Source organism: Typha angustifolia, chromosome 11 (genome assembly GCF_048772165.1).
Source record: "Typha angustifolia cultivar Huaian chromosome 11, ASM4877216v1, whole genome shotgun sequence".
NCBI lineage: Eukaryota > Viridiplantae > Streptophyta > Magnoliopsida > Poales > Typhaceae > Typha > Typha angustifolia.
The window spans coordinates 15,237,682-15,262,457 of record NC_133249.1 but is presented as its reverse complement, the minus strand read 5'-3'; the positions used below and the strand labels follow the sequence as shown (position 1 = coordinate 15,262,457).

General features: G+C 39.8%; 5 protein-coding genes across 5 annotated transcripts; 1 reads left to right on the top strand and 4 right to left on the bottom strand.

Moving 5' to 3' along the window:
• The first annotated feature begins 3,212 nt into the window (after positions 1-3,212).
• Positions 3,213-4,741, top strand: LOC140770651 (putative UPF0496 protein 2). Its single transcript, XM_073111904.1, has 3 exons — positions 3,213-3,352; positions 3,723-4,183; positions 4,298-4,741. Exons 1-3 carry the CDS (start codon positions 3,292-3,294, stop codon positions 4,739-4,741), a joined length of 966 nt encoding a protein of 321 aa, XP_072968005.1. The 5' UTR covers positions 3,213-3,291.
• A 2,162-nt stretch (positions 4,742-6,903) lies between these two features.
• On the bottom strand, positions 6,904-9,720 carry LOC140770650 (aspartyl protease family protein 1-like). The gene is made up of 10 exons (XM_073111903.1): positions 9,413-9,720; positions 9,149-9,260; positions 8,598-8,833; positions 8,278-8,502; positions 8,050-8,185; positions 7,900-7,973; positions 7,674-7,776; positions 7,532-7,592; positions 7,231-7,302; positions 6,904-7,148 (listed from the first exon to the last, which is right to left on the bottom strand). Exons 1-10 carry the CDS (start codon positions 9,718-9,720, stop codon positions 6,904-6,906), a joined length of 1,572 nt encoding a protein of 523 aa, XP_072968004.1.
• Positions 9,721-11,080: 1,360 nt separating this feature from the next.
• On the bottom strand, positions 11,081-13,166 carry LOC140770754 (putative UPF0496 protein 2). The gene is made up of 2 exons (XM_073112016.1): positions 12,799-13,166; positions 11,081-12,342 (listed from the first exon to the last, which is right to left on the bottom strand). Exons 1-2 carry the CDS (start codon positions 12,857-12,859, stop codon positions 11,306-11,308), a joined length of 1,098 nt encoding a protein of 365 aa, XP_072968117.1. The 5' UTR covers positions 12,860-13,166; the 3' UTR covers positions 11,081-11,305.
• A 1,767-nt stretch (positions 13,167-14,933) lies between these two features.
• On the bottom strand, positions 14,934-18,712 carry LOC140769519 (uncharacterized). Its single transcript, XM_073110229.1, has 5 exons — positions 18,390-18,712; positions 17,514-17,632; positions 15,670-15,727; positions 15,479-15,556; positions 14,934-15,402 (listed from the first exon to the last, which is right to left on the bottom strand). Exons 1-5 carry the CDS (start codon positions 18,568-18,570, stop codon positions 15,209-15,211), a joined length of 630 nt encoding a protein of 209 aa, XP_072966330.1. The 5' UTR covers positions 18,571-18,712; the 3' UTR covers positions 14,934-15,208.
• A 1,156-nt stretch (positions 18,713-19,868) lies between these two features.
• LOC140769581 (peroxidase 64-like) lies at positions 19,869-21,734 on the bottom strand. The gene is made up of 4 exons (XM_073110328.1): positions 21,298-21,734; positions 20,996-21,184; positions 20,760-20,922; positions 19,869-20,663 (listed from the first exon to the last, which is right to left on the bottom strand). The coding sequence occupies exons 1-4, from the start codon at positions 21,490-21,492 to the stop codon at positions 20,269-20,271; spliced, it is 942 nt and encodes a 313-aa protein (XP_072966429.1). The 5' UTR covers positions 21,493-21,734; the 3' UTR covers positions 19,869-20,268.
• Positions 21,735-24,776: the final 3,042 nt, after the last annotated feature.

Genomic DNA, 24,776 nt, shown 5'->3' with positions numbered 1-24,776 from the left:
CAAAAAAATTTGAGAGAGTGGAAAATGTCTCGGATTTTTGACGGAGGGGAAAAGTCCAAATGTAATGGGAACAATCATCCAAAATGACAAGATAATATTTGTACCCAGACACACTAACAATAGGAGATGTCCAAAGATCACAATGTATCAAATCAAAATTATTAAATGCTCTAAAGCTAGAAGACCCAAAAGGCAGCCGTGTGTGCCGACCGAGTTGGCACGCATGACAGATGTGGTCTAGATCATCTTTATTGCAGGAGATAACACTGGAACTGATGAGTTTGGACATTGCTTCACGCCCAAGATGGCCGAGACGCCGATGCCAAATCGAGGTAGGTGCTGCGATGAAGGCTGCGGTGCTGATGTTGGGTGGGAAGAATGGGTAGAGGTCGCCGGAGCTATTGCACCTGGCGATCACGTTCCTGGTGTGTAGGTCCTTCACAGAAAGGCCAAATGGATCAAATTCAATAGAACAGTTGTTATCAGTGGTAAAACGGCGAATGGAAATCAAGTTCTTAATTATATGTGGGGAAACTAAAACATCATTAAGAACAAGATGACGATGCGGGAAAGAAAAGGTTTGTGATCCAGTGGCTGTTACGGGAAGAAGTGCACCATTTCCAACAACGATGGATGAAGGTGTAAGTGATGAAGGGGATGAAACAGAGGAGAGTGTACCAGCGTCCGCAGTCATGTGGGAGCCAGCGCCCGAGTCGGCATACCATTCGGAAGGTGGTGGTGGTGGGGTGAGCGACATCGTGTTGAAGGACTGCACCAACGAGTCTTGGTTCCATGCACCACCATGAGTGGGGTTCCAGGGTGCCGACGCAGGCACTTGATAGTGCGCGGGGTGCCCCTGGTGCGTCGGTGTCGAGGGCGCAGCTCCCCCGTAGACATACGGCGATGGCGTAGTGTAGCCGTATCCGCCTGGAACGCCGCCAAACGGGCTGCCATATTGTGGAAAGGCGGTGAAGGCCTGCTGTGGCGGTGGTGGGCGGCCATATGGCCACATCTGCAGAGAACCAGTCCAGGGCTGGCCGAAAGAAGGGTGTACCCCTGGAGGTGCACCGCTGCCAGGAAGCTGCTGCTGACCTACCCCTGGAGGTGCACCGCTGCCAGGAAGCTGCTGCTGACCGCCACGGCCGCCACGGCCACGGCGACGGTTGTTGGAGCGCTGCCCGCCGCTGCCGCTGGGCGCCCCAGAGGGACGATGTGGAGCCATCTGGTTCACCTGTCGCGGCGTGTTGGAGGGTGGAGTCGGGCCGGACGCGACCGGCGTCATGACGAGGGCTGCAGGCGGTGAAGGAGGCCGGGCGTCGATCTCCAGTTCCTCCAGCAGGAGATGGGTGCGTGCCTCGGTGAACGTCGGAAAGGGGCGGTGCATCTTAAGAATCGTCACCATGTGCCGGAATTTCCCGTTCAGGCCACGGAGCAGAGTAAGGACCATCTGACGATCGCCGATAGGATCGCCGAACTCAGCGAGAGACGCCGCCATTGTCTCAAGGCGACGACAGAAGTCGGTGATTGACAGGGAGTCTTGGCGAAGGTTGCGGAATTGCGTCTCGAGGAGGAGGGCACGGGACTCCTTCTGCCCAAGGAACTCATCCTCGAGATAGCACCACGCCTCACGTGCGGGGCGCTGCCGGATCATGAGGGACTGCTGCAAGTCGCTGGAAATGGTGCCGTAGATCCATGTCAGCACGACGCAGTCCGCCTGGAGCCATGTAGGGCGCTCGGGAAGTGCCTCATCCTTGAGGACGTGGTGAGTCAGCGCGTACTTGCCGAGGACAGTGAGGAACAGCCCACGCCACTTGGTGTAGGTGTTCGTGGCCTTGTCGAGTATGACGGGGATGAGGGCCTTCACGTTAACGACGGCGGTGGCCTGAGCCCAGATGGCCTCGTGGGCGGCTTCAAATTTGTCGAGGGCCTCAATGTGGAGACGGGCTTCCTCGTCCTTGCGTGCCTGCTCGGCAAGGGCGGCCTCCTGGGTTGTGGCCGCATCGCTGGTATCCGGCATGGTGGGAAAAGAGAGTGGTTGAGATCAGCGACCGCGTATGCGTGCAAGGGGCAGGGCAGGGCGGGCGATCAAGGCGCGGCGATCGGCTCAGCAGCGCTCCGGGCGAGTGAATCGGCGGCAGGAGCGGCGAGAAGGACCGGCGGCGCGTAGACTAGGATTGCGGAAGGGTAGCGGATTGTAGCCGCTCTGATACCATGAAAGTGTGGAAAGATTTTCTTGTATATCACGTATGATTACAGGGGTACATATATAGCAGCCAAAGGGAGAAATTCAAGCCTACCTCTAAGGCACAATTACAGCCACAATTACATGCCTAATTATAGTGGTCTAACAGTATCAACCTTAGGATGTATATCTAGTGGCTATTTAACATTATATGCCACGTATAAGAATGGTTCTTGCACGTTTGGATTTCTCAAGATATCTAATTCCATAATATCTAAGAGATGGAGAGATCAATCCACAAGCCAAGGGTTTCTTGCTGAGTTGATGTACACGGGAGTGCACCCAACTTTCTTTTATAAATTTGGTGGGGATGATGATTAGAAACTTAATAGTGATTAATTATATTAAACTAACAAGATTAGTTATACATAACAACGATCATTGGATGATATATATATATATATATAGAGAGAGAGAGAGAGAGAGAGAGAGAGATAAAAGAGCACTCTTTTCCAAAAGGAGACAAGTTTTGATATCTTAGAAACTTATGCCTAATTGACTGTAGATAATTTCCCTTTTTGGACTATCTCAGGAGGATTTGCCAACTTGATCTTATCCAAGGCTAGATAGTGTGATATTAACCTTAATAGCTTGTGTATAAAGCGAGCTTGTATGAATTTTTAATTAGTCATAGAGCATAAAATCTTGATATTGAATCTCATTTGCCCTAATAATTGGTACCTATTTAATTTAATACATGTCTTGGGCCTATGAAAAATTATTAGAGTAATCAATGAAATTATCAAAGAAATTATTATAATTGGGATTGTATAAGATCCATTCCAATTTGGGTACCTATCCAGGTCTTGACCTAATTAACTTGCTCATAATGTACATGGTGATATCTATGGTGAAATGGACAGGCACATCTAAAAGGTGATCAAGAATAGATATCTCCCATATATATGCAAATTAATTGTTCAAATTTATGCAACTAGAAGGAGCCACTGCATTCATGTATTCTCCTCTTACTCGGATAGCTATTCATCATCATCTTCTTATTCTTCTTCTTCTTCTTCTTCAACTATTCCATCATCCGTTTCAATCAAATGCTCGCCAAGTTGAAGACTCTCCTCTCCAAGTCTCCCCTTGTTCCTTGGACATGCAGTAGTGAGTTGCTTGGATTCTTTTCTTCCATAAACTACGCATCCTTCATCATATTATATATTTTAAATTATTATCTTTTCCTATAGGATTGACTCAAGCTCCGGATCTCCAGCTGATCATGATGATGGAAGAATTAACAACATAAAAAAACTTAAATCTTTTTGTTTCATTTACACCTTGGTTTAATTTTTATTTCTCTAATTGTCTAAGATAATTAGACAAATAAACAATCAAAGCTAAAGTTACAAAATACCCTCCTATGTTTGGTTCGATTTTAACTTAAACCTCTTATGGTGTCGTGCACTCTCCAAATTAATTGGGTTAAACTATATAAAGGGATAATTTTTTTTAATTTTTTGTCTCCATTTTCTAGGCAATAATAATTCATCAAGAACAATCCGTAGCAAGGGAAGGAGTGGGAGCAACCACAGCTTGAACATCATAGAGGAATACATGGGTGCATTCCGGACAAAGTCCTTCAATGCTATGTGGACTCGAGTCCGACAACATCTCAACACAACTAAGACCAGACCATTCGAGTCCGAACCAGACTGCACCGATCTCCTTGAGCCCAACCAGGATCTACTCACCTCCATCCTCTATGATTCCCACGCCTATATCCCCTCACTCCTCCTCGACTTCTTTAACACCAGCATCCATGCCTGCAACTTCTGCGTCTCCCTCATTGAATCCGTCGACAAAGCCCGCGACAACAACCGCTTGCTTCGCTCCGCCCTCGACCGGCCGGAGGATCGCCGCGACCTCGAGCAGTTTTCGCGCCTCAGCAACCCCTTCTCCGGCCCCAGTTGGATAAAGTTCCAAAGAATCCACGAGGTGCGCGCGTCGTCCAATTATATAATATATATATATATATATATTAGCATCTGAAGCTCTGCTCTGATACTATGTTAATAATAATATATGTATGTATGTATGTATGTGTGCAAGATTTATAGTCGTATGCAGAAGAAACTCACGTTGGCCCACCGGAAGGCCGGGCGGCGGGTGAGGCTAGTAAATGTGGCCGCCCGGGCGGCGACATGCGGGGTGGTGGACGAGGTGGAGGGGTACTGGGCGGCGTGGGAGGTGGTGCAGCTGGACGCGGCGGCTAGAGGGGCTTTCGCCCTCGGCCGCGATTTCGACACGATGGGCCGGATGGTGGAGCGGCTCGCCGACGAGATCGAGCACGGCAGAGAGGTGATCGGGCTCGTGTTAGTGGAGATGGAAGTGGAAGAAGGGAAGGGGGAATTGGTGTTATTAAGGGAGGTGGTGAGAGAGTTGCAGGTGAGTGAGAGTTGGTTCATGGACCAATTGGCTGAGTTAGAGGAGCACGTCTACCTTTGCTTGCTTAATATTAATAGGGTTAGGAGGATGGTGCTTGAGGTGATGTAGAAATGTTGAAAACTAGTAGAGTGGAAGATTAATTTTGTATGAGTTTCTATTCTTCTCTCTCTCTCTCTCTCTCTCTCTGTGTGTATATATATATATCATTGTGTGGACTAAATTCCCAGACTTGTCTATGCACATGACCTGTGATAATTAAGTTGATTTATTTGGTAGAATTTATTAAGATATGAGCTAAGTTTCACACTAGCAAAATTTATTGAGAACAGTGTATGCGTATAAACCACTTTACAAATTAACATTCTACAAAAAGTGATGGCGTGGAATTTTATTAATTCTTGATTAGTTTTTTTAACCGTCCGTCACTTTTTTGTTATAGAACGTTTTAAAGTGTTTGTGGGTAAAATAATTATTCAAGATCCTCATCATCTTACTTAATTTATGGCACCAACCTAATAGTGTGAGAGATTACTAACTTGCTTTGTAATATAGTGTTTGTTTTAGAAAGAAATTCTCTTTCTTTGTAATATATTATGAGTTGCATGACAATGCATCTATTGTTGTCTTCTCAAGAATTTATGTTTCAGTGTGATTTATGATGGACTTGATACCTTTTGATATGCCTTTGCTTACTTTTAGATGTTTAAGAGTTCTTTCACCAGCTTTTGGCCTATCAATTATTTCATGGATATGAGGTTAGTTTATAATTATTTTGAACAATTTGTCAGGTTTTATTTATACTAATATAATAAATTATGTTTTAAAATATAATTTTTTTTATTTAATGTGTCTAGATTTTATGTATAAGCATATACATAAGTTATGACAAGTTATGAAATATTTGATGAAAAATATTAAAATGAAAGATTAATCTTGAAGTTAAAGTATTCGAAACGATTCTAGAATGATTATTAAAGTGATTAAATGGTGTCATGATGGTTAAAGAAGTATTAAATTTTATCAAAAGGTACAAGAATAAGCACTCTGCATTCAACTGTCTAGTCTGCTGTTTGAAAAGGACATTCGAACGCACTTGGGCTACGTTTGAACATACCCTACAGCGTGTTTGAACACGAAATCGTGTTCACACATACAGAGAACGCGTTTTGGTCGTTCGAATGCACTCGAGCCGTATTCAAATACACTCGGGCCGCATTCGAACGCACCCAAGTAACATACAAGTTTTTGGACTTCTAAGAGTTCTGATTTAACTTTGATTTAGCTTTATCTTGTTAACTGATATGAGAGTTGAGATGCCCTAACTCTAGAGAGGTGGGTGATTGCTTTTGAAAAAAATTTCTTAGAGCTATAACGTTCTTCCACCAACAAGATCCGTCTCTTTTATAATGCACTAAGCTTTTGTCTTAAAGATTATTTAAAGATCAATCTCAAGGAGATTGGAGATCAATCACGGGAAGCGGTGAATCATAGATTCTAACGAGTAAGACTAAGAGAAACAAAGATCTACAAACAACAATTGAGAGAGAGCCAACCAAGAACGAAAGAACCTGGAAACAAACCCGCGAGCGAATACCAAACAGAGCAAGAAGGAGGAAGGGCCGAAGGCGGCTTACTAAGCGAGAAGGCTTAGTAAAATCGATCGGTTGTTTTGTAAATTAGTTTTTTAACTGCCACAAGTTTAGTGATTGGTTTTAATCCAAGTTTGGATATTTTTTTTTCTTGTTTAGATTTTTCCACATAAAAATCTTGGTGTTCATTTTTGCTTTACTTTTTTATACTTATTCCGTATTTATTTAAGCAAAGAATTGATATCATTGCTAAGGGTTTAAATACATACGCGTGTCTAAATTAATTTTTTCACAATTTAAAATCTACTCTATATTTCTATCAACTATACATTTTTCATAAATTATTTTATTATGTCTTATTTATGGTACTCATAATAATATAATATTATGCAATACAACTAACTAACGATTTTAATAAATACAGCTTACAATCTCGTTATTTTTCTAGATATAATATCTTGAAAAACATGTATCTGTTATACATATGTGTCTTTAAATAAAATAAAAAACAAACAACCCCTGCAACCAAAGGGCAAGTTCGAACAAAAAAGAAAGGTAATAGTTTAAAGCACTAATGAACTTCTAAGAATATCAGCCAGCAGGAATCAGCACAAAGGTGATATATTAAGAATGACTCAGCTTATTGATAGCATTTATTATACTTCGAAAAAAATAAACGTGTCAAACAAAGACTAAGAATGCCCTTGGAGCCACTGGCTGAGGCTCAACTTGTCGTCGACGGCGGCGAATGCTGATTGTGACGAAAACTACGAACAGGACCAAAACAGATGCACCGATAATGTAAATGGTTGTACGAATTAGATTTATTGAACTGCCTGAGGGTGATGGCTTTAGTGCAGAGTTAGCCGTTGCAGGAGGAGGAGGAGGAGGAGAGTTTCCATTGCCGGAGCTCTCAGTTCCATAACCTGTTGCAATAATTTTTGGTGTCATAATACTTGGGTGAAAGACTGAGTAGTGTATTATTTCCAGGGAGGGGTGAGTACTTACAGTCGACTCGTTTCCAACCCAAGACTAACCTCTCTCGATCAAACACAATGCGAAGGCCGGTCATAAAATTTCCTGCATCAGGAGTTGTAGTCATGAAGCAGGTGGTGAATATATCATCATGCATGGCAAGTATATATCAATAGTGTTCATCATCATAAGTTAAGAATAGAGTAGAATTTTTATTCCGGCCTCATAGAAAGGGATATAACTTTGCTACTGCTTGTTGAGAGATGAGAAAGTCTAAGCTCAAAACAAATTTTGCAACAGTAGACAAGTCGAAATGGAGAATGGAATAGCTTACGCCCAATTATATTCACGTTGCTGCTCTTGATTACAGCCAGGCAATACTTAACTGGATTACCCTACATATTGAGGAAAAACATATTAATTATAAGTAAGACGATATTAAAAATAATAATAATAGCACCATTGTTACATTTTACCTTCTCATCAAACACCAAGGAAATGGGAGGAGTAATTTTAAACAGGCTTTCAGTTTCGGTGACAAAACTAACGCGAGGTGTAGTGAGTTCATATTGATAAGGACTGCATCAAGAAATAACAAAATGTATTAGCTACGCAGAGCAGCCTCTGAATAGATACCATAATGATATAAACGACCACATCTTTAGAATGAATATATATATATATATATATATATGAGTTTACCGCAAAGCGTAGCAATAGTTGAAAGGTAGAGCAGGATCAGGTGGGATCCGCTTCTCTGTAACCTTGTCAGTGAACTACAAGGGAAAAGAAAATATAATTGCTTCATCAAAATATGAAATCCATCTTCATAATCATCAAGTAACTACTTACACTATTGGCAATCTGTGTGTAGATTGGATCAGCCAACGTTGTGAAAGAGGTACCAGAGTCAACAATAGCGTTGAACCCAGAAGTAAAACTCGTATTCCCCACTCTTGATCCCGTTATGCTGATAACATAAAATGGTCTGCACACGAACATTTAAAATAAAATAAAATCACTCACAAAAGTAGATGAAGACTTCTTCTGATGACAAATAGAGCAAAGGAAAAGGCTAACTTCTTGTTATCGACATTGAATGGGGTTTCACTTTGGTCTGAGCTACCTTTGTCCCCAAAATTAATTCTCCCGGAACCATCAGTTCCAAAGCACATAGAGAAGGAGTTGGAAATGAGACCCTGGCTTGATAAAATGCTAGGAATAGATATATTATTCAAGCCAAGCCCAAACAGGCCATCGGGAGCTACAGCATCTAGAAATGCACCAGTCTGAACTCTTCCACAGCTACAAAAGATTTTGGAACCTATCAAATCATATTTATAAAAACTTGAAGGGGATATTAAGATGATGGCATACTAGCAAAGAAACACCAAACATACCCAAAGACAACAGAAGCTGGGACAGCTTTAGGACTAGCAGTCTCAGTTGTCAGATAGAGAACATCCTCAACCAATATTCCAGAAGATGAGGTGTTTGCAGATAAATATCGAACCTCGTAGGGGCAACTGCTGCTTGCTCCAGAGCAAGAGCTTTGGAGCTCACACAAGCTACTACTGCAAGGAACTAGTTTGCTTGTTGTAGAGTTACTAGGACTATAAATGTTGAAGGTATTATTCTGTCCCAGTTTAATGTCCACACAACCACAAAAACAAAAGGAGTTAGGAAAATGGTTAGATATGGAGACTAACTTGTAAATTCTAATCCTTTTGAGCATGAAAAGCTATTATTGATCCACATCTAGTTAGTTAATGCAAAGAGCAAAACTGCATTCTGTATAATCCTATTAATCGAAAGACCCAACACTTGTTCAATCCTCGAAAACAAATGGCTAATAGCATCAAATCAAACCAAATGGAAGACAGTAAACAAGTAGATAGGAAGAATTAAACAGAGAGAGAGAGAGAGAGAGAGAGAATGGAGGAAGACATACGGGTGCGCATTGCTTGCAATCGCACGGCACCCAGAAGAGATCGCTTCCCGTGTCCAGAGCCACCCGAAAACGCTTTTTGGGCGTCCCCAACTCCACGAACGCATAATTCAACCTTAAATTACGTGTCAAATAAAAACTCTTTTTAATTTTAATTAATCTCTTAAATCTTAATCCGTTAAAAAACGGTAATTTTTTTTATATTTTATATTCTAACAAATATATTGATTTAATCAATTATGGTTAATACTTGGAGAGTAGCCATACAGTCCGTGGTCGTCGAGGCGAGACGTCAAGTTGCCGCCGGAGAAAGTGAGCATGGAGGAGTCACCGGCGGCGAGGAAGCGGCCGTGGTGGGCGCGGTCATGGCGCGCTAGGGCAGCATAGTACTCAGCCGTGCCCTCCTCCGGCCACCACTCGCCGCGGTAGTCGTCAGACTCCGCCCACTGCCGCATCTTGCCGGAGAAGCGGTGGTGGAAGTCGAAGCCGATGGTGGCGGGGGCAGGGACAGCGAGGCGGAAAGAAGAGAAAGCCAAGATGACGGCGAAGAGGAGGAGAGGAGATAGAGAAGCCATTGGAGAGAGGCTCAATTACCCGAGTTAGCATTTGGACTCCGTTGGGGTTTAAATACGAGCTGACGAAACCGCTTGGTGTTCTGCGTCAACGGTGGAGAAGAAGGGAATGGGACGAATGCGTTCTTGGCGGGATTCGCCGGGTTCGTTTGACAGTTGGAGAACGGAAGAGCGTGCGGCCCACCAATTAAACTTTACTATGACTCTATGAGCAGCATTACTAGCTAATTAATCATCTAGTATAGCCTTTGCTCAGCATTACTAGCTAATTAATCATCCAAATGGATGATATTTTATGCCCAGAATTAGTTTACTCATCCTATAATATCTTGTATCAAATCAGTGCTCATCTACTTCTCTCACTAAACACTTCAAATTGTTAGTGATTCCATTCTCACTCAAGTATAGTATCTATTATATTTGATATTTTAACTGATTCTGTTAAGTTGGATAAAAACAATTACAATGACTCGTTTGAAACAAAATTATACAAGGGTATGGATATGTAAGTATCCAAAATAACTCGATGGAATAATCTTAATATCATCCACCATTACAAGCAAGTCTCTCAGCTGACTTTGACCTGGTTTGATCCTATAAATTTCCTATGATAACTAATAGTACTTAAACATTTCTAATAAATATAGTGCCTTAATGCAATATATAGTAGCAACTAGGATGCTGCATATATGATGGCACTCCATGAACCAACCACAGATGTTGTTAATCTTTCCATATATTATTCTGCATCGAGAAGGGAAGAGATTGGCACAGAATGGGTACGGAGTTCAAAACTTTGATTCCATTCCGAGTGTTTTTTAGCTACGTATCATGCTCCCCATTAATAATAATTATGTTAATTATATCTAAATAATATATTTTGATTATTTTAAATTTAATTAATATCCGTTTAAGATCCGATCCTTTATTCGAAAATTATTCGTTTTCGTTTAGTTAGGATATGGTTTTAAATTTTACTATCCTATTTATTTTCACCCTAGATCTAACCCTGGTCACTGTTACTATCTAAACTAAATCTGGTACGGAAGAATTGCCTCGTTCACCCTCGAAATGAAATCTGTAACCTCGCTGTTAAATGACATCTGTCTACAGATTTATTCCTTTAAAAAAAAAAGGTCGTTTTAAATTTTAATGAAAAACCATTCAAAATATTCTGTAAATGCTGTCATTGCCTGGTTTTTATTTTTTATTTTTTCTTTCTGGACTTTAATATTTTGCAAAGCTAATTATTAATACAATAGGATGTAGGATATGAGTGAGAAGTTTAAGAGGGGCTAAATTGCAAAATTACATAAATTTGAGGGAGCTGAAATTTGCAAAAATTCTATTAAATGTTCGGATCTCGGCCCCTACTTGAACCAAAGTCTTCGTAATATAATTTAACACAATTAATTGCACTAAGTGGAGGTGAAGCCTCATTAACCATTCATTAATTTACACTCAACCCCCCTCCTCTCAAACAATCTCATATCTCACCTTCATTTCCTAAGACAAATGGCTAAACAATAAATTATAATAATATTATTATTAAAAAAAAAAAGAATCAAGAATGAATTGAGTTGAGTTATTATGGCATCATCTCTTGAGCTACCAACCTCCTGCTCCTGTTAATAGTAACCAAGCACAAGCAAACATGCTCCTCCAACTCCTCCAGCTGCTCCCCCAACTCCACCTCCCCTTCTTCCACCTCCTTCGCCACCTCCCTCACCACCTCCCTCTCGCCGCCGTTCCGGAGCACGATCCTCGCCACGTCCCTCCCGTGCTCGATCTCGTCGTGAGCCCGCCGCACCATCCGACTCATCGTGTCCAGATCCCTCTCCACAATGTACGCTCCCTTCGCCGCCGCGTCCAACTGTAAGCTCGCCTTCTCGTAGCAACCCTCCCTCCTCCCCCTCCTCCTCCTCTGCCTCTCCCTTGCTGCCGCCGACGCTGTTATCACCACTCCCAAAGCCAGCGTGGCGTGCAACGCGAACACCAGCGCGGCCACGATCGCCGCCCCGCACGCGCCGATCAGAATGAATCTAGACGCCTTCTTGATCATCCGGATAATCCTAGAGCGGCGGAGGAACTTTTTGTGCGCGGCGGCTAGGGTTACGACGAGCGGGGGGTAGCGGCGGTGCGCAGTGTGGAAGAGGGAGAGGTTTGGAGGGGAGAGGGGATTGTCGAGCTCGACGCGGCGAGCAAGGTCGGCGAAGGCGTTGTTCTTCTTGTTGTTGTTGTTGCTCTTGTTGAGGGAGAGGAGGCGGAGGAGGAGGTTGGAGATGGACCTGTGGTGGTTTCTGGCAAGGGCGATGGAGTCCAAGAGGGAAATGCAGGCGTTGGAGGCTTCGAGGGTGGCGTCGAAGAAGTCGAGGAGGTGGGCGGCGGCGCGGAGGCCGGAGGCGGCGGAGAGGAGGGAGTCTTGGCTCGGGTCGAGGTGGAATTTGGTGGAGAAAGTAAGAGGAGGAGGAGGAGAAGAGGAAATGGAACGCCTGAGATGATGATGGTGATGGTGGTGGTGGTGGTCGGATTTGGACCAGAGGTCGATGAAGGAGTTGGTCCGGAGGGCTTTGTTGTACTCTTCTTCTACGTTCACGGTTGTATTAAATCTTTCCATGGAGACACCTGCCAAAGATTGAAATTTTTTTAAGAAATTTTCAGATAACACCCTATATTTGAGTAATTTTATGCTTAATGTGTATGTCTTTAAACTAATTTTAACATATATCCTTAAGAATAGAAGGAGTATCAATTGTAAAACTATCAAAATGCAGGTCTTATTTGCAAAAATCCCTTATTTTTTTGTTTTGTTTTGTTTTGTTTTGTAGAGACTGATTAGTGTATAAGTTGAAGAAGTAATGTTTATTCCTTGGGGAGGAAGTAAGAGGTAGACAAAAAAGAGACGAGTTATGTTATCCAACTTAATTGATGACAGAAAGAGATCCCTACAATTAGATTCATGGTTTATGTTTGCTTAAAAAATATATGGTAATTAATGTAACCAACAAATGAGATCATGAAAGGAAATAATTCATCAAACAGTCTTAGTTTTTCTGTGGATTGTAATGAGGAAAAACTCACCAGCTGATCTTTGTAAACTTGAATTCACTGAAGCAGATCTTAACTTGTGCCACATTCCCATCTTCACAAAACTAGAAGCTCACTTTTGGATAATTAATCAAACTTGAAAATGAACACAAATCAAATCAAGCCATTGCCTTCTCTTTGAGGTTAGCTGAGAGTTGAAACTCCCACTTCCTCCCTGCTTTCTTTCTTTCTTCCTCTCTCTCTCTCTCTCTATAGCTAGTATTTAACAAGTAGGAGATCAGTGGAAGAGGAGAGGTGAAGGCCTTATAAAGGGAAGACGAAAAGAAGAGAAGAGGAAGCCACTTCTCCCACCGACTCTAAAAGGAAACCCTTCAACACGTCAGTTAATCTCTCTCCCTCTCCCTCTCTCTCTCTCTCTTTCTCCCTTACTCTTTGCCGCGTTATCTTCCTTGCTATGCCATATAATTAATGAGCGTGATACTTCCACAAGCACACGCTACTCAACTAGCTTAGTCCTCCTCATCCTTCCTTAATTCTCTCTCTAAACCAAAACACTCTCTATCACTTATGTATATATATATATTAATGCCTATATAGGTGGAATTAAGTATTTTATTTGGTAATTTCCTAGAAGATACTTCCTTATCATGGGGATATCATTAATTAGGGCCCAAAAAGACTAGGTCAATATAATTAATAGCTAGCTCCTCAAATGTTGTATGCGTTGCTACTTGCTAGGGAGATCGATGACTGTTTGGGGTATGTTATGGAATATAGAATAATTAACGAAAGTCTTATATTAAACCCAACGTAGTCCCTAGTTAGGGTTGGTGATAGAGATTGGCCCATGAGAACAATTATTAAAGAAAATTATCCTCTTCTGTGACGTATCCTTTAATTTAGATTTTTTTTTCCACGAGGAGTTTGTGTCACTATGAGGTTGGTAAACGGATGTATACAAGTTTATACGTAGGTGACGATTTATCCACAGTTTTTATGACGTGTTTTTGGATAAGTATTTCAACAGAGCAAACGTATATCATTAGGATTGGCTTTCATTTTTATTTTTATTTTTATTTTTCTACTAATATAAGTTATGTGGGGATCTTTTCCCCCCTTACTATTTCCACTGTTTGACTTTAAAGGAAAAGAAGAGGTAAATTTTCATTTCACACCCTGAATTATATGTTTATTGAGGTGTGCATCCCTGCATTTTAAAATAAAATACCAAGAAAGAAACACATTGGATTACCATTATATTTTCCATTGCATTTTATAGAAGAAATTTGCCCCCAAGTAGGGTAGGACTAGGATACGGTGTAAAATAACATAAAAAGTAAGTTAGGGTGCAAAATGAAAAAAAGAATTCCAAGAGTAAGGCATGAACGCAATTCTCCCAACTATGATTGAGTGATAGGCCTCCTTTCAGCTAAGTGTGTACGTAAGGCAATCCAGTCATGCTTCAAAATTCGGACTTATTCCATATGAATACATTTATTCACCTCTCTACCTTATAATAATGGACAAAGATTTGGCATACAGGTGGCACCTATTGGAGCCTCCAATTTCAAAAACCCAATTCCTCAAGGCAAAGATTTCGTGCCACATACCATTTAATAGAGAGAAAGAAGGGAAATAAGCGGTCACGGATAACTTCGAGATATCTTGGGTTTATACGGATAAAAACATCTCACAGGTCGTTATCCGGGGGAACGATGGATAAGGGAGGAGGGAGGAATTGCTTCGACGGATATCTCGCCGCGATTTCGTTACCGACTGCGGGTGCCACGTCACTGCAGAGGCATATGACACGAATATCTTATTCTTGATGGGAATAGTGTACATGGTGAGAGGCATGCAACTCGTGCCAAAAAGTCTTTATGGAAATTGTTGGTGATATCATTGGATGTGATAGAGATGGCTCATCATATGAAATTAAGTCATTAAATTCTTCCTAATTGCTTACAAAGTAATCAGATACACAAAACAAATAAGCTTGACAATTTACTAAACATTCATGCAATATCTAATAAAGAAAGCATAGGAGAAAAACTTAATCATAATTTCCTCGATAAGTTTCTTGATTATAATTTTAATCTCTTTCTTCTTCTTTTTTTTATTTATTCGCACTCTGATTGAGCAGCAAAATAGAAACAAATGCAGAGATGTCATAAAATTATTTTCGAACATTGTATATAGATATTGACTCTATTCAAAAACCATTTGACCATTCAAACAGGATAAAGGTGGCGACATTCACTAACTAGTGCACAGAGATCTACATCAGAAAGCAAATGCAAGAAAGTTAAAATGCAACAAGATTACCCAAGGCTTACCTCATTAGACATGTAATAGCAGAGCTATCTCAGTTAAGAGCAGGCAAGAAGAGGAAGATTAAATAAAAAGGATTAGTTTCGCAACCAACCATGCAACTCTGGATGATCTAGAGAGGAAGAAGCAGCACAGGGCAGGGGATAAACTCTGCCAGTAAGTTCGCATCGACGTGCTTTGAGTGAATTGCTTCCATGCTTAAGACTACTAAATCCAAGTTCAGGTCATCAGCAATCTCACCAATGATAGCAGTTGGTTTCTTGCCTTCTCCAAGCCGCTCCATCAACCCAAACTCCTTAAACCCGCCTGTCCAAGAAAAGGTTATACCTTAGGAATGAAGTTTTACTCAAATCTTTTGGACGGACATCTGAGCTACACTTACCTTCAGAAAGGTGCCATCTGATGCTAGATAATTGGGCATCATGCTCTGGGATGGACTCCTTTGCCTTGTCATCAATAACTGCAAGGAACATCGAGCCCTATATCACTTGATCTCCTGTACTAGGAGGTTAAATGTCTGAAACTTGTGTTTGCAAGACTTCTACAGTAAGTAGGTGCAATTGGAGAGCATACCAACAACTGTGATGTCAGCTCCATACTTTTTCGCCAGAGAAGTGGTAGTTGCTGCAGCCTGAGATTTTTTTTTAAAAGGTTGTAAGTGCCTATAATATGTGCTGCACAGTCACATTCTACAAAGCAGAAGGAAATACTATGCAATACAAATATCAGATTTTATACAGTAAAATAGAAAGATGTCAGAAATCCCCTTTCTTGAAATTATTTAGCAGAAATATGTTAGCCATAAACCCTTTTAAAGGAATCTGAATTGTAATAGTTGGTGGTAGATAACTGTCACCACATACCACTGATTGCAGGACATTATTTCTTATCACCAGAGAGGCAGTACGTGGGAGAATAGAATGAAATAAATTTGGAATCAGGAACATATATCTGATATTCTGACATTGGGCAAAATTACTCAACTTGAAACAGCCCAGTAGTTCATAAAGTTATGAGTAAAGAACAATTATATACTAATATTCAGCTTAATAATAAGTAATTCTTTTTTAAGGTAGTTCAGAAACAGTATTACAAACCCAACAGTCTATTACATGTCATTTTCCTCACATACCACATTGCAAAAACTCACCAGTCTAGTCTGCATTAAAAGGACTGAGATGCTCGTTCCAATAAAATATTAGCATAAATACATGCAAACAATCATGGGTAGCACATTAGACATTTGGAGTGGCTTACTTCAAACCAATGCATACTCTACGTCATGATATATGCTCAAGTATTTTCTCCATAAACTCTTTATTCTTCCTCCTGGATTCTTGGGATCACTTGAATTTATCTACTATATGTCTTGAACTTTCCTAAAAGCGTAATGTCTGCAGATAAACTAGTTATGCGACACCAAATGTACCTGCCTACCACATATTCATTTGCCTTCAACAAATTACTATGCATTAGCTCTCTAACTACAAATACTTATAGACCACTCTGATTCTTTTAGCAACACATATAGGCACACAAGCATCAATACCCACATACACATACCGAGGTTCTCAAATGTGAACGTGTGCAATAAACATTCCCACTCATGTTCAATTCCCAAAAGCCACATGTCACCTACATAGGGCAGATTTAAGGATCAAGATATAGCTAATAGTGACTGGCTTGCATCCTTATGACACTACTATGAATCACTGCCTTTTCTGATATTAGCCCTAACATTTCATGGATCTGTTGCCCAGTTTCTAATTAAAGCATCTTTGAGAAAGATGACATATAGTACAAATAAGAAACCAGACAGCAGTAGAAGACTGAAGATCTTCCTCCTGCCTACTTTCATTAGCTAGTTTACCACAGTAAGTGTAAACACCTGATGGTTAGTAGGTTAACTAGAGAAACAGAAGAAAGTTCTACGCAAGAGGTAGATAATTGGTCCGTAGTATATTCATCATAAATGCACCTTGGAAAGAAAAACAAGAAAAATCTATTGACCGATCAATAAATGATATCCTATTGAAAGTGAAAAGACAAGAAATGAAAGCCGCTGCAGTTGCATCATCGTCACATGAGAAAAATAAATAAGTGGAAGTTTCAGTGGAGAACATTCTGCAAATGCTCATAACTAGGAAGACCATGAAAGAGAACTCAAGAATTTCAATAACTTGATCAACAATATTTATAAGATACTCATTCACCCACCCTGATTAACACATATCTTGCAACCATGCTTCCACAGATTACTGTATCATAAAAATAAATAAAACAAGAGCAGATATTTGCAAATAGCTTAGAAGAGGATACTGGAACTTCTTTTCTTTTATTGTCAAAAATATAATAATAGTTTTTCAATATTAAACTAAGATATAGTAGGTAATTAATATCATCAAGAGAGATAAAACCTGTCTTGTTCCCTCTGAAAGGTAAGGGTTCCGGTCAGTGATTGGAAGGAGGACGTGCTTAACATTCGTGAGAGCATCTCCAGCGACAGCACTTCCAGAGTCGTCTGTTTCTGCCCTGACTGGCATTCATTCATGACAGAAAAATTAAACTTTACAGACCATCTAAATCTACTTAAATTTAGCACATTGACATTATACTCCAAATTTTGGAAAATCAGTAGCAAGAGTTCCACAGGGCATTCCGTATAAGGGTTTTTCTATTAAATTAAGGAACTTGGATTTCCACAAAAACCAAAAGTACTAATCATAATCATGAGGTATATTTATTGCTCTTCTTATAGTAAGTATCATAATAGTTACGAGATGAGGATCCTGTATAAGGGGTGAACCGTAGTGGATAGGATCAGAACATTCTTTGGCTCTAGGGTTCTAAAATTACTCCCAACAAAAATTGTTTCTATCTAATCACCGAATTCATTAAACGGAAGGTATGACGGCAGCTAAACTTTAATCAATTAGATAATGAACCTATTGTAGAATGATTAAAAAAAAATAAAGGGTCTAAAATGTACCTTTAAGATGAAAGCTACAAGGTGATTCAGTTAGGTCTTCCTTAAATCCCTCTGACTAACTAATACCCAATTAAGAAGCATTCAAAATGCTAATGCACAACATTTAAAACACTGTTCATCGAAGTGTTGAACATAACCAAATCCACTTCACATCTCTACTCTAGCAACACGTAAAACTGAACTACAAGAACAAAACTTTCCGATCTATTTCACAGAACATCGAGAGACAGATTTCACGGATAACCAATCCATCCATTAAGACGTGCAAACCACAGCGATAACGGAAAAGATCAGTGACGGGTACCTCTATGTTGGTTTCTTCGAAAGATGGAAAGAGACTTCGCCCTCTTAACCTGCAGAGGAGAAGAAGAAGAAGGGAAGCGAGAGAAGGCGATGGGCACCAACTGCTGCGAGGAATCGGCAGGGGCGACGGTTGGATTTGGGCAAGCGAGAGGGAGAGTAAGGAGAGAGTTGGCGAAGGCCATAGAGGATTTTGGAAGACTTGAGCAAGAGGAGGTATTGCCGTTTCGAGATAAGTAGTGCAGGCGAGCTGTTCGACGATATTACTCTCAGACGACACGAGCAGCTTCGAATACAAGAAGTGGCATTTAATGCGATAACCCAAATGAGACGAATTTTTGACCCAACTCATTAACATGAAGTTGTGATCGGATTTGAATCTAATATTAGGGTTAATTACATTTTATACCCCCTAAAATATACTGGAATTTTACGGGAACACTTTAAACCTTTTTAGGTTACAATGTCCCCTCTAAACTTTAGCACAAAATAAAATGACTAACTAACGAGGGTGATGAAAAATGCTTGATGACAATACCTCTAATAAATTAATGAGCTTATCGATTAGCAAGCAAAATAAAATAAAATTATAAAATTACCTAAATAGCCTCATTAATTCTCCCCTTACCCCTTACCTCACATCTAACATTCTTCTTGTCACCCCCGGCGATGAGCTCGCACTGGCCTTGTGCGCCTCCACCCTTTTTGGCCGTGGCTGTCCTCGCCCTTACCATCCGTGCTCATGGCTACCTTTGCCCTCACACTCATCGCCCGTGGTCATGGCTATAGCTATGGCCATAGTCGCCCTTGTGCTCACCCTCACTGCCCCTAGCCTTGCCCTTATTGCCCTTGTCCTCACCGTCGCTGGCTTTGCCCTCGCCCTTATAGCAAGCAAAAGCTTCTTCTCAAGGTCAACGGGTGGATCTACCAGCACTACCCTTCAAAGATAGGGGAAAGGGGTGGAGAAGATGGGGATCGGTAGTCCTAGCCAATTGGTGCTAGGCCAACGATGGAGTCTCGGTCATCAATGATAGTGAAGAGTGAGGAAGAGGATAAATTTTGAGAATAAAAAAAATTATATTATATTAATATATATCTTTTTATTCTAATTTAATAAAGGGTGGTATAAATGTTACAAGGACATTTAGGTTATTTTAGGGTTAATAACTACAAGTAATCGAATTCACCAAATTTATTTGGCAGTGGACTAACGGAAAAGTGACATTGAAATTTCTAAAAAATGTAGGAGGAAATTAAGGAGTTTCTATAAAAATTATATATAATTCAAATGGTTTAGACATAAATAACCCTAAATATTATCTAGCTTTTCTTATAGATACTCTATCATCTAATTCATTTAATAAACGGATCTTATTTGTGTTTACGGTATCTTTTGTTAGAAAAACACATAAGGACCAAATTAAAAAAAAATAATGAAAAGATAAGGAGTAAACTGGAATAATCACATATGTAGGGTGTAAAATTGAAAAATTCATATGGTGCTTATCCTCGACAACTTTTACACCATCATCCTCGACAACTTTTACACCATCTCTGCATGTGAATCCAAAATTTCCAACTTAAAGCAACCAACAATGTCATGGCACAGCACAAGTATGGAGGACAAGAACTTCCCACAAGTTTGAAGACAAGACCTATTCAATTATGTTTGAACCCAAAAAGAAAAAAAAAAAATCTAATTACTGGTACATAGAAAGCCACAATAGAAACATATATAAGACACAAAATGGTTACTACTCTCAAAAATCTTCTTTGAAAGATGAATCTAAGTTTTATCCATCTCTCAGTTTATTCTACATGCACACAGTTGACAAACTTAAAAAAGCCAAGAAGATAAATAGATGAACAGATTCTTCCTTCATCTAATTAACCACCCTGCAATCCAACCTCACTTCGTCTCCACCATTCAAGCTGCTCATTCTGATGATAGACTTCACAAAAGCTTTGTAGAATTCTTCTTGTGAGGTAGCAAAAGTTGAGACCAACTCCTTTGTCTTGGCATTTGTCAGCAGAGCTTCATCAGAGGAGAACAAGCTCATCCCACTCACCAAGAGCTTGTAGTAGTTGTTGTCGAACACTGTGGTTGTGGAGTCCATGGTTGAGCCTGCACTCCTTACTTTGTTATTTTCAGGGCATGACTTCCTTATTCTTGCAGCAAAGGATGGATTCAAGGAAGGATCAATGTCATTGGTTGCATCAAAGTTGTGGATTCTGTTCTGGAATGAGGAGCAATGGGCAAATCCAAGGGTGTGACCACCTGTAACAATAGAACCATGTCAAGATTCTTTTTCTTTTTATTACTTATAGTTGTCAAAAAGGAACCGGTCGACGCTCACCGACAAGGTATTATTACCTGAGAGCGCGGCGAGATCTCTGGTCGATAGGCCTCTCTGAGAGAAGCTTTGCTTCAATTGAGAGAAGTTGAAGGTTGGTGCTGGTAATTGTGAAGTATCACTGGCCTTTGAGATCCTCCCATCTTTCCTTCCCTTTGGCACCTCCCATGAAGGACCTCCAGACTGCATGCAATTCAATTAATTAGCACTCACTCCAATTATTGTACATCGATCTTTAGTGCATCACAGTACTTACAAGGGCTACTGCATCTCTTGCAGCTAATGCCAATATGTCAGCACAGGAGACAACACCAGGGCAAATTGCCTCCACTGCTTTCTTGGCATTGTCAATCACATAGAAGGCATGCAGTGAGATGTTTGGAGAACCATCCTTTTCTGCTGTGTTATTCCCCTTTGAGTCTATCAACACTGAGCCATCACAACCCTGTTCAGAAACAAAAATAAAAAAAATATAAGTACATTTATAGTCAGAACTTGCAACAAATTGACGGGATTAATGCAATAATCCATAGGTATATATTGTAGAGAGAAAGAGACCCTTATGAAGCAATCATGGAAATGCATCCGAAGCAACGCCGCAGGAACTGTCTTATCGTTAGCCATGGCTTTCTTAACGGCCTCGGTAACCGTCGCCTCGACGTCGGGGCATGTGTCGGCGTAGTATTTTTTGCTGAGTGCATTACTAGTATGAACAAGAAATAGCATCAAAAGTGAAGTGATAAATGCAGCCATCTCTTTCTCCCTCTGACTATCTCTCTCTCTACCTCTGACTATCTCTCTCACTTTCACAGTATTTATCTGATGTTGAAATGAATTGTGAGGAGAGATGCAACATATATAGAGAGAGGGAGATGAGGAGAAGGATATGAGGAGTGATGGAGTTTCTTTGGGATGATAAAGTTGGGTAAACGAAGTGTTTGGTGATAAATTAAAGAATGGTGATGATAATGGAGTAGTGTTCTTGAAGCTATCCTATCTACCTGTCCTATGATAGAAGCTGGTTTCTTTCTCATTGGGAGTTTTATCTGTGGATTTACTTAATCCAATGTATGCTGGACTAGAGAGAGGATGGATTAACATAGTTACAAGACACTACTTATCATGAAACCAAACAAACATATTTACCTTGACCTCTTTGTAAGGATGAAGGCATCCAAAGTATTTGTGGGACAAGAGACTATGACCCAACAACAAAATCAGAGTGGTTAATGATACAAGTTTCATCTGTGAACTTACATCTACAAGAAAGAACTTGAGAATCAAGGAAGATTAATGGTGAAAACAGCAGTGTTTCTAGCTTGCCTTGAAAGGTAGTTTCTTGAGTAGGATTTATTCTCAAGCCTCAAGAAACAATGCTGTGAGAAGTGATTTGGTGGTTGTCCTGTCAAACAGAAGCAATTCTGACACAATTAATCAAGTATCAACACTACTGAGAGAACAATTTAGAGAAGTATCAACATCTAATAGCATTACAGAGACTCATCTAATAATTGAAAATTCTTTTCTGATAATGATAGCATAAACTTCTTATCTACTCTGCTGAATCTATGAAGAGTTTAATAGTTAAACTATCAACCTTAATCCATTATACCACTTCATCTTCTGGAGAGTTGCATAACTTTCACAGCTAAAAAACAATCATAAACAAGATTGACTTGTCCTGGCAAAAGGGAAGTTGGTAGTTAGAATTGAACTATCATGGCTACAAGCTCTTAAGTTTTACCTACAAGCATTTAGGTCCTTTTCTTTGGCCCCCATTTCTAGTGTTCTTTATTGACCATTGTAAACAAAACTGGGGTCTATCAGTTGGAGAAGGAGGTGACATTATAACAAACACATTGTCCTTTTTTCTTTTATTCATGCGTGCATGAGTGTTCCTAAATCATCTTAAGAAGAGAAGATGTGGTCTATGAATCCAATCATGCTACAATCCTTGCTTATTGTCTGATACTCTCGTCCTACCCTATAAATCTCAATTATTTCTGAAACAAAATGAGTGATGAGACTAGGCAGGGGTGTAGCTTTTGTTTTGGGTATAAAATATTCATGGACTTTCTTCTGCAATAAGTGCTATCAAACAAGTCGATGATTAATGAGAATAACTTTAGTTTTTCAATGTGTAGCGCAATTGGTCATGCAAGGACTGAATTTTTTGGGCCATGGATGCACAAACTGAGCTTGCTTTATAGGCCTCTCTCTCTCTCTCTCTCTCTCTCTCTCTCTCTCTCTCTCTCTCTCTCTCTCTCTCTCTCTCTCTCTCTCTCTTTGGAGCTTGTGTAGAGCAATGTGTATAGAGGTATAGATTAGAAGACTTTATGCTTCTTTCTCTAGGTGATGATTGAAGGTCTACAATTAACTACATTTGTGCAAAGAGCAATGATTCAATGATTAGTTATTAAAAATAACTTTCATCTGTTGATAAATTCAAGAGTATATAAGACATTTTATACTAGATTTATCGATAAAAAATTAAAACTTAAGTATTTTCTTATTGCTTATTCTTATAACTTTTTTCTTAATAATAGGAGTATTAATTTTTACCAATTTATTACTATTATTATAACTAATTTACCCTTCAATTTAGAAAAGTGATTAGTATTTTCAGTTCATATGTCTGGTACTTTTGGTTAATATTATTTAGTATTATTTAATCTCAACCGTTTGATTATGAAAGAGAAATTAATAGTCCTTATTGAATCATTTACTTTGTATAAAAACTGGGAGTACTATCCGATGATGATTGAATCCCACTAATATATAATAAAGACCATGAGTTTGAATTCTCTCGTAAATTTGGGAGTTGATATATCGATTGCTACTGAAAAATTGTACGATCTTCTAACTGTAATGATAGAGTAGAATAGTAGCGGATAATCAGTAAAACAAAATAAATAAAACAAATTTGAATATATTTATCTCAGCTTTTAGTTAGGATAAAATTTTCAAATATCCCAATAAGTTATTTCAAGATGGAAATGACTATTTCACCCTCCCCAATATTATTTTTAGAATATGAAAATATTTTGATACCGTATTTCTTTGTGATAGTATCTATATTGTGTAAATATAGTGAATTAAAATTAGATTAAATTTTAGCCAGAAATTCTAAAAACAATTATGATATGATAACATAATAATTGTAAATTAAAATCGCAAAATTAGGGCAAAATTTTACTTTATCTCCGGAATAAGTCCTCGTTTTATGCCAATTCGAATTTTTTTTTATCCCGCCTGCAGCATATTTGAGAATCCGAGCCTGCACAAAATCCTTCGCCTTCCAACATCCGCACCATCATTTCTGTCTGCACGAATTTCCTACATCCAGATTTGTACAAGATCCCTTACCTGCTATATAGACATGCTTCAGTATCGCAGCCCTAGCGGAAGGGTTTGGGAGATAGAGAAGGGTCGATCTCGGCTCGGATGCGGTGAAGACGAAGGTGGTGGTTGAGGCGATAGCCAATGTGATTCTTTTGATTGGCTCTCGTAAGTTAACCGACTTCTAATTGGATCCCCATTTATAGCCTATTTCACTTTTAAAGATGTCACCTTGCGATGTTAATCTCGTTATGATTGTGACAAGAGTAGTTGTGCTTTCTATTATGTTGCTTTAGTGGTGTTCTAGTACGTCGTTGAAATGTGCAATTTGCCCACAGCTTGCCATGTGAGACTCTATAACTTTATATACGGAGTTTGTTTGATGAAATGCCTAGGTGACGCAACGCAACTTTCCACGAAATATTATTCACATATAGTGTGTTACGCCATTCTCTGGTATGGAGATGGTTAACTAGCAATGCGAATCGTGACTTGATCTGTCAATGTGGAAAGTGCAGTATTCGTTGAATTTTAGGTTCAGGAATGGTGGTTGCACACTGAAATGGGTGAGTTGCCCACCACCTCCAGTTAAACTAACTCTGGAATTCCACGTATAGTCATGCAATTTACCAAAAATCATGAAGTTTAATGGGTACATTTCAGCTTGAGTAGTAATAACTGTTTGCAATGAGTATGTA

What these genes read in the sequence shown, in the direction of transcription:
- LOC140769519 (XM_073110229.1), bottom strand. Translation starts at nt 18,570, where the DNA reads ATGGCCTTCGCCAACTCTCTCCTTACTCTCCCTCTCGCTTGCCCAAAT. An exon ending in TCGAAGAAACCAACATAGAG is followed by an intron (nt 17,633 to 18,389) that starts GTACCCGTCACT and finishes AATGAATGCCAG; the next exon opens with TCAGGGCAGAAACAGACGAC. An exon ending in AGCTGACATCACAGTTGTTG is followed by an intron (nt 15,557 to 15,669) that starts GTATGCTCTCCA and finishes TGTTCCTTGCAG; the next exon opens with TTATTGATGACAAGGCAAAG.
- LOC140770651 (XM_073111904.1), top strand. Translation starts at nt 3,292, where the DNA reads ATGCTCGCCAAGTTGAAGACTCTCCTCTCCAAGTCTCCCCTTGTTCCT. An exon ending in TGTTCCTTGGACATGCAGTA is followed by an intron (nt 3,353 to 3,722) that starts GTGAGTTGCTTG and finishes TCCATTTTCTAG; the next exon opens with GCAATAATAATTCATCAAGA. An exon ending in AGTTCCAAAGAATCCACGAG is followed by an intron (nt 4,184 to 4,297) that starts GTGCGCGCGTCG and finishes TATGTGTGCAAG; the next exon opens with ATTTATAGTCGTATGCAGAA.
- LOC140770650 (XM_073111903.1), bottom strand. Translation starts at nt 9,720, where the DNA reads ATGGCTTCTCTATCTCCTCTCCTCCTCTTCGCCGTCATCTTGGCTTTC. An exon ending in CCAGCTTCTGTTGTCTTTGG is followed by an intron (nt 8,503 to 8,597) that starts GTATGTTTGGTG and finishes AATCTTTTGTAG; the next exon opens with CTGTGGAAGAGTTCAGACTG. An exon ending in AACTATTGCTACGCTTTGCG is followed by an intron (nt 7,777 to 7,899) that starts GTAAACTCATAT and finishes TTCTTGATGCAG; the next exon opens with TCCTTATCAATATGAACTCA.
- LOC140769581 (XM_073110328.1), bottom strand. Translation starts at nt 21,492, where the DNA reads ATGGCTGCATTTATCACTTCACTTTTGATGCTATTTCTTGTTCATACT. An exon ending in TCCATGATTGCTTCATAAGG is followed by an intron (nt 21,185 to 21,297) that starts GTCTCTTTCTCT and finishes GTTTCTGAACAG; the next exon opens with GGTTGTGATGGCTCAGTGTT. An exon ending in CAAGAGATGCAGTAGCCCTT is followed by an intron (nt 20,923 to 20,995) that starts GTAAGTACTGTG and finishes AATTGCATGCAG; the next exon opens with TCTGGAGGTCCTTCATGGGA.
- LOC140770754 (XM_073112016.1), bottom strand. Translation starts at nt 12,859, where the DNA reads ATGGGAATGTGGCACAAGTTAAGATCTGCTTCAGTGAATTCAAGTTTA. An exon ending in AAGTTTACAAAGATCAGCTG is followed by an intron (nt 12,343 to 12,798) that starts GTGAGTTTTTCC and finishes AATCTTTGGCAG; the next exon opens with GTGTCTCCATGGAAAGATTT.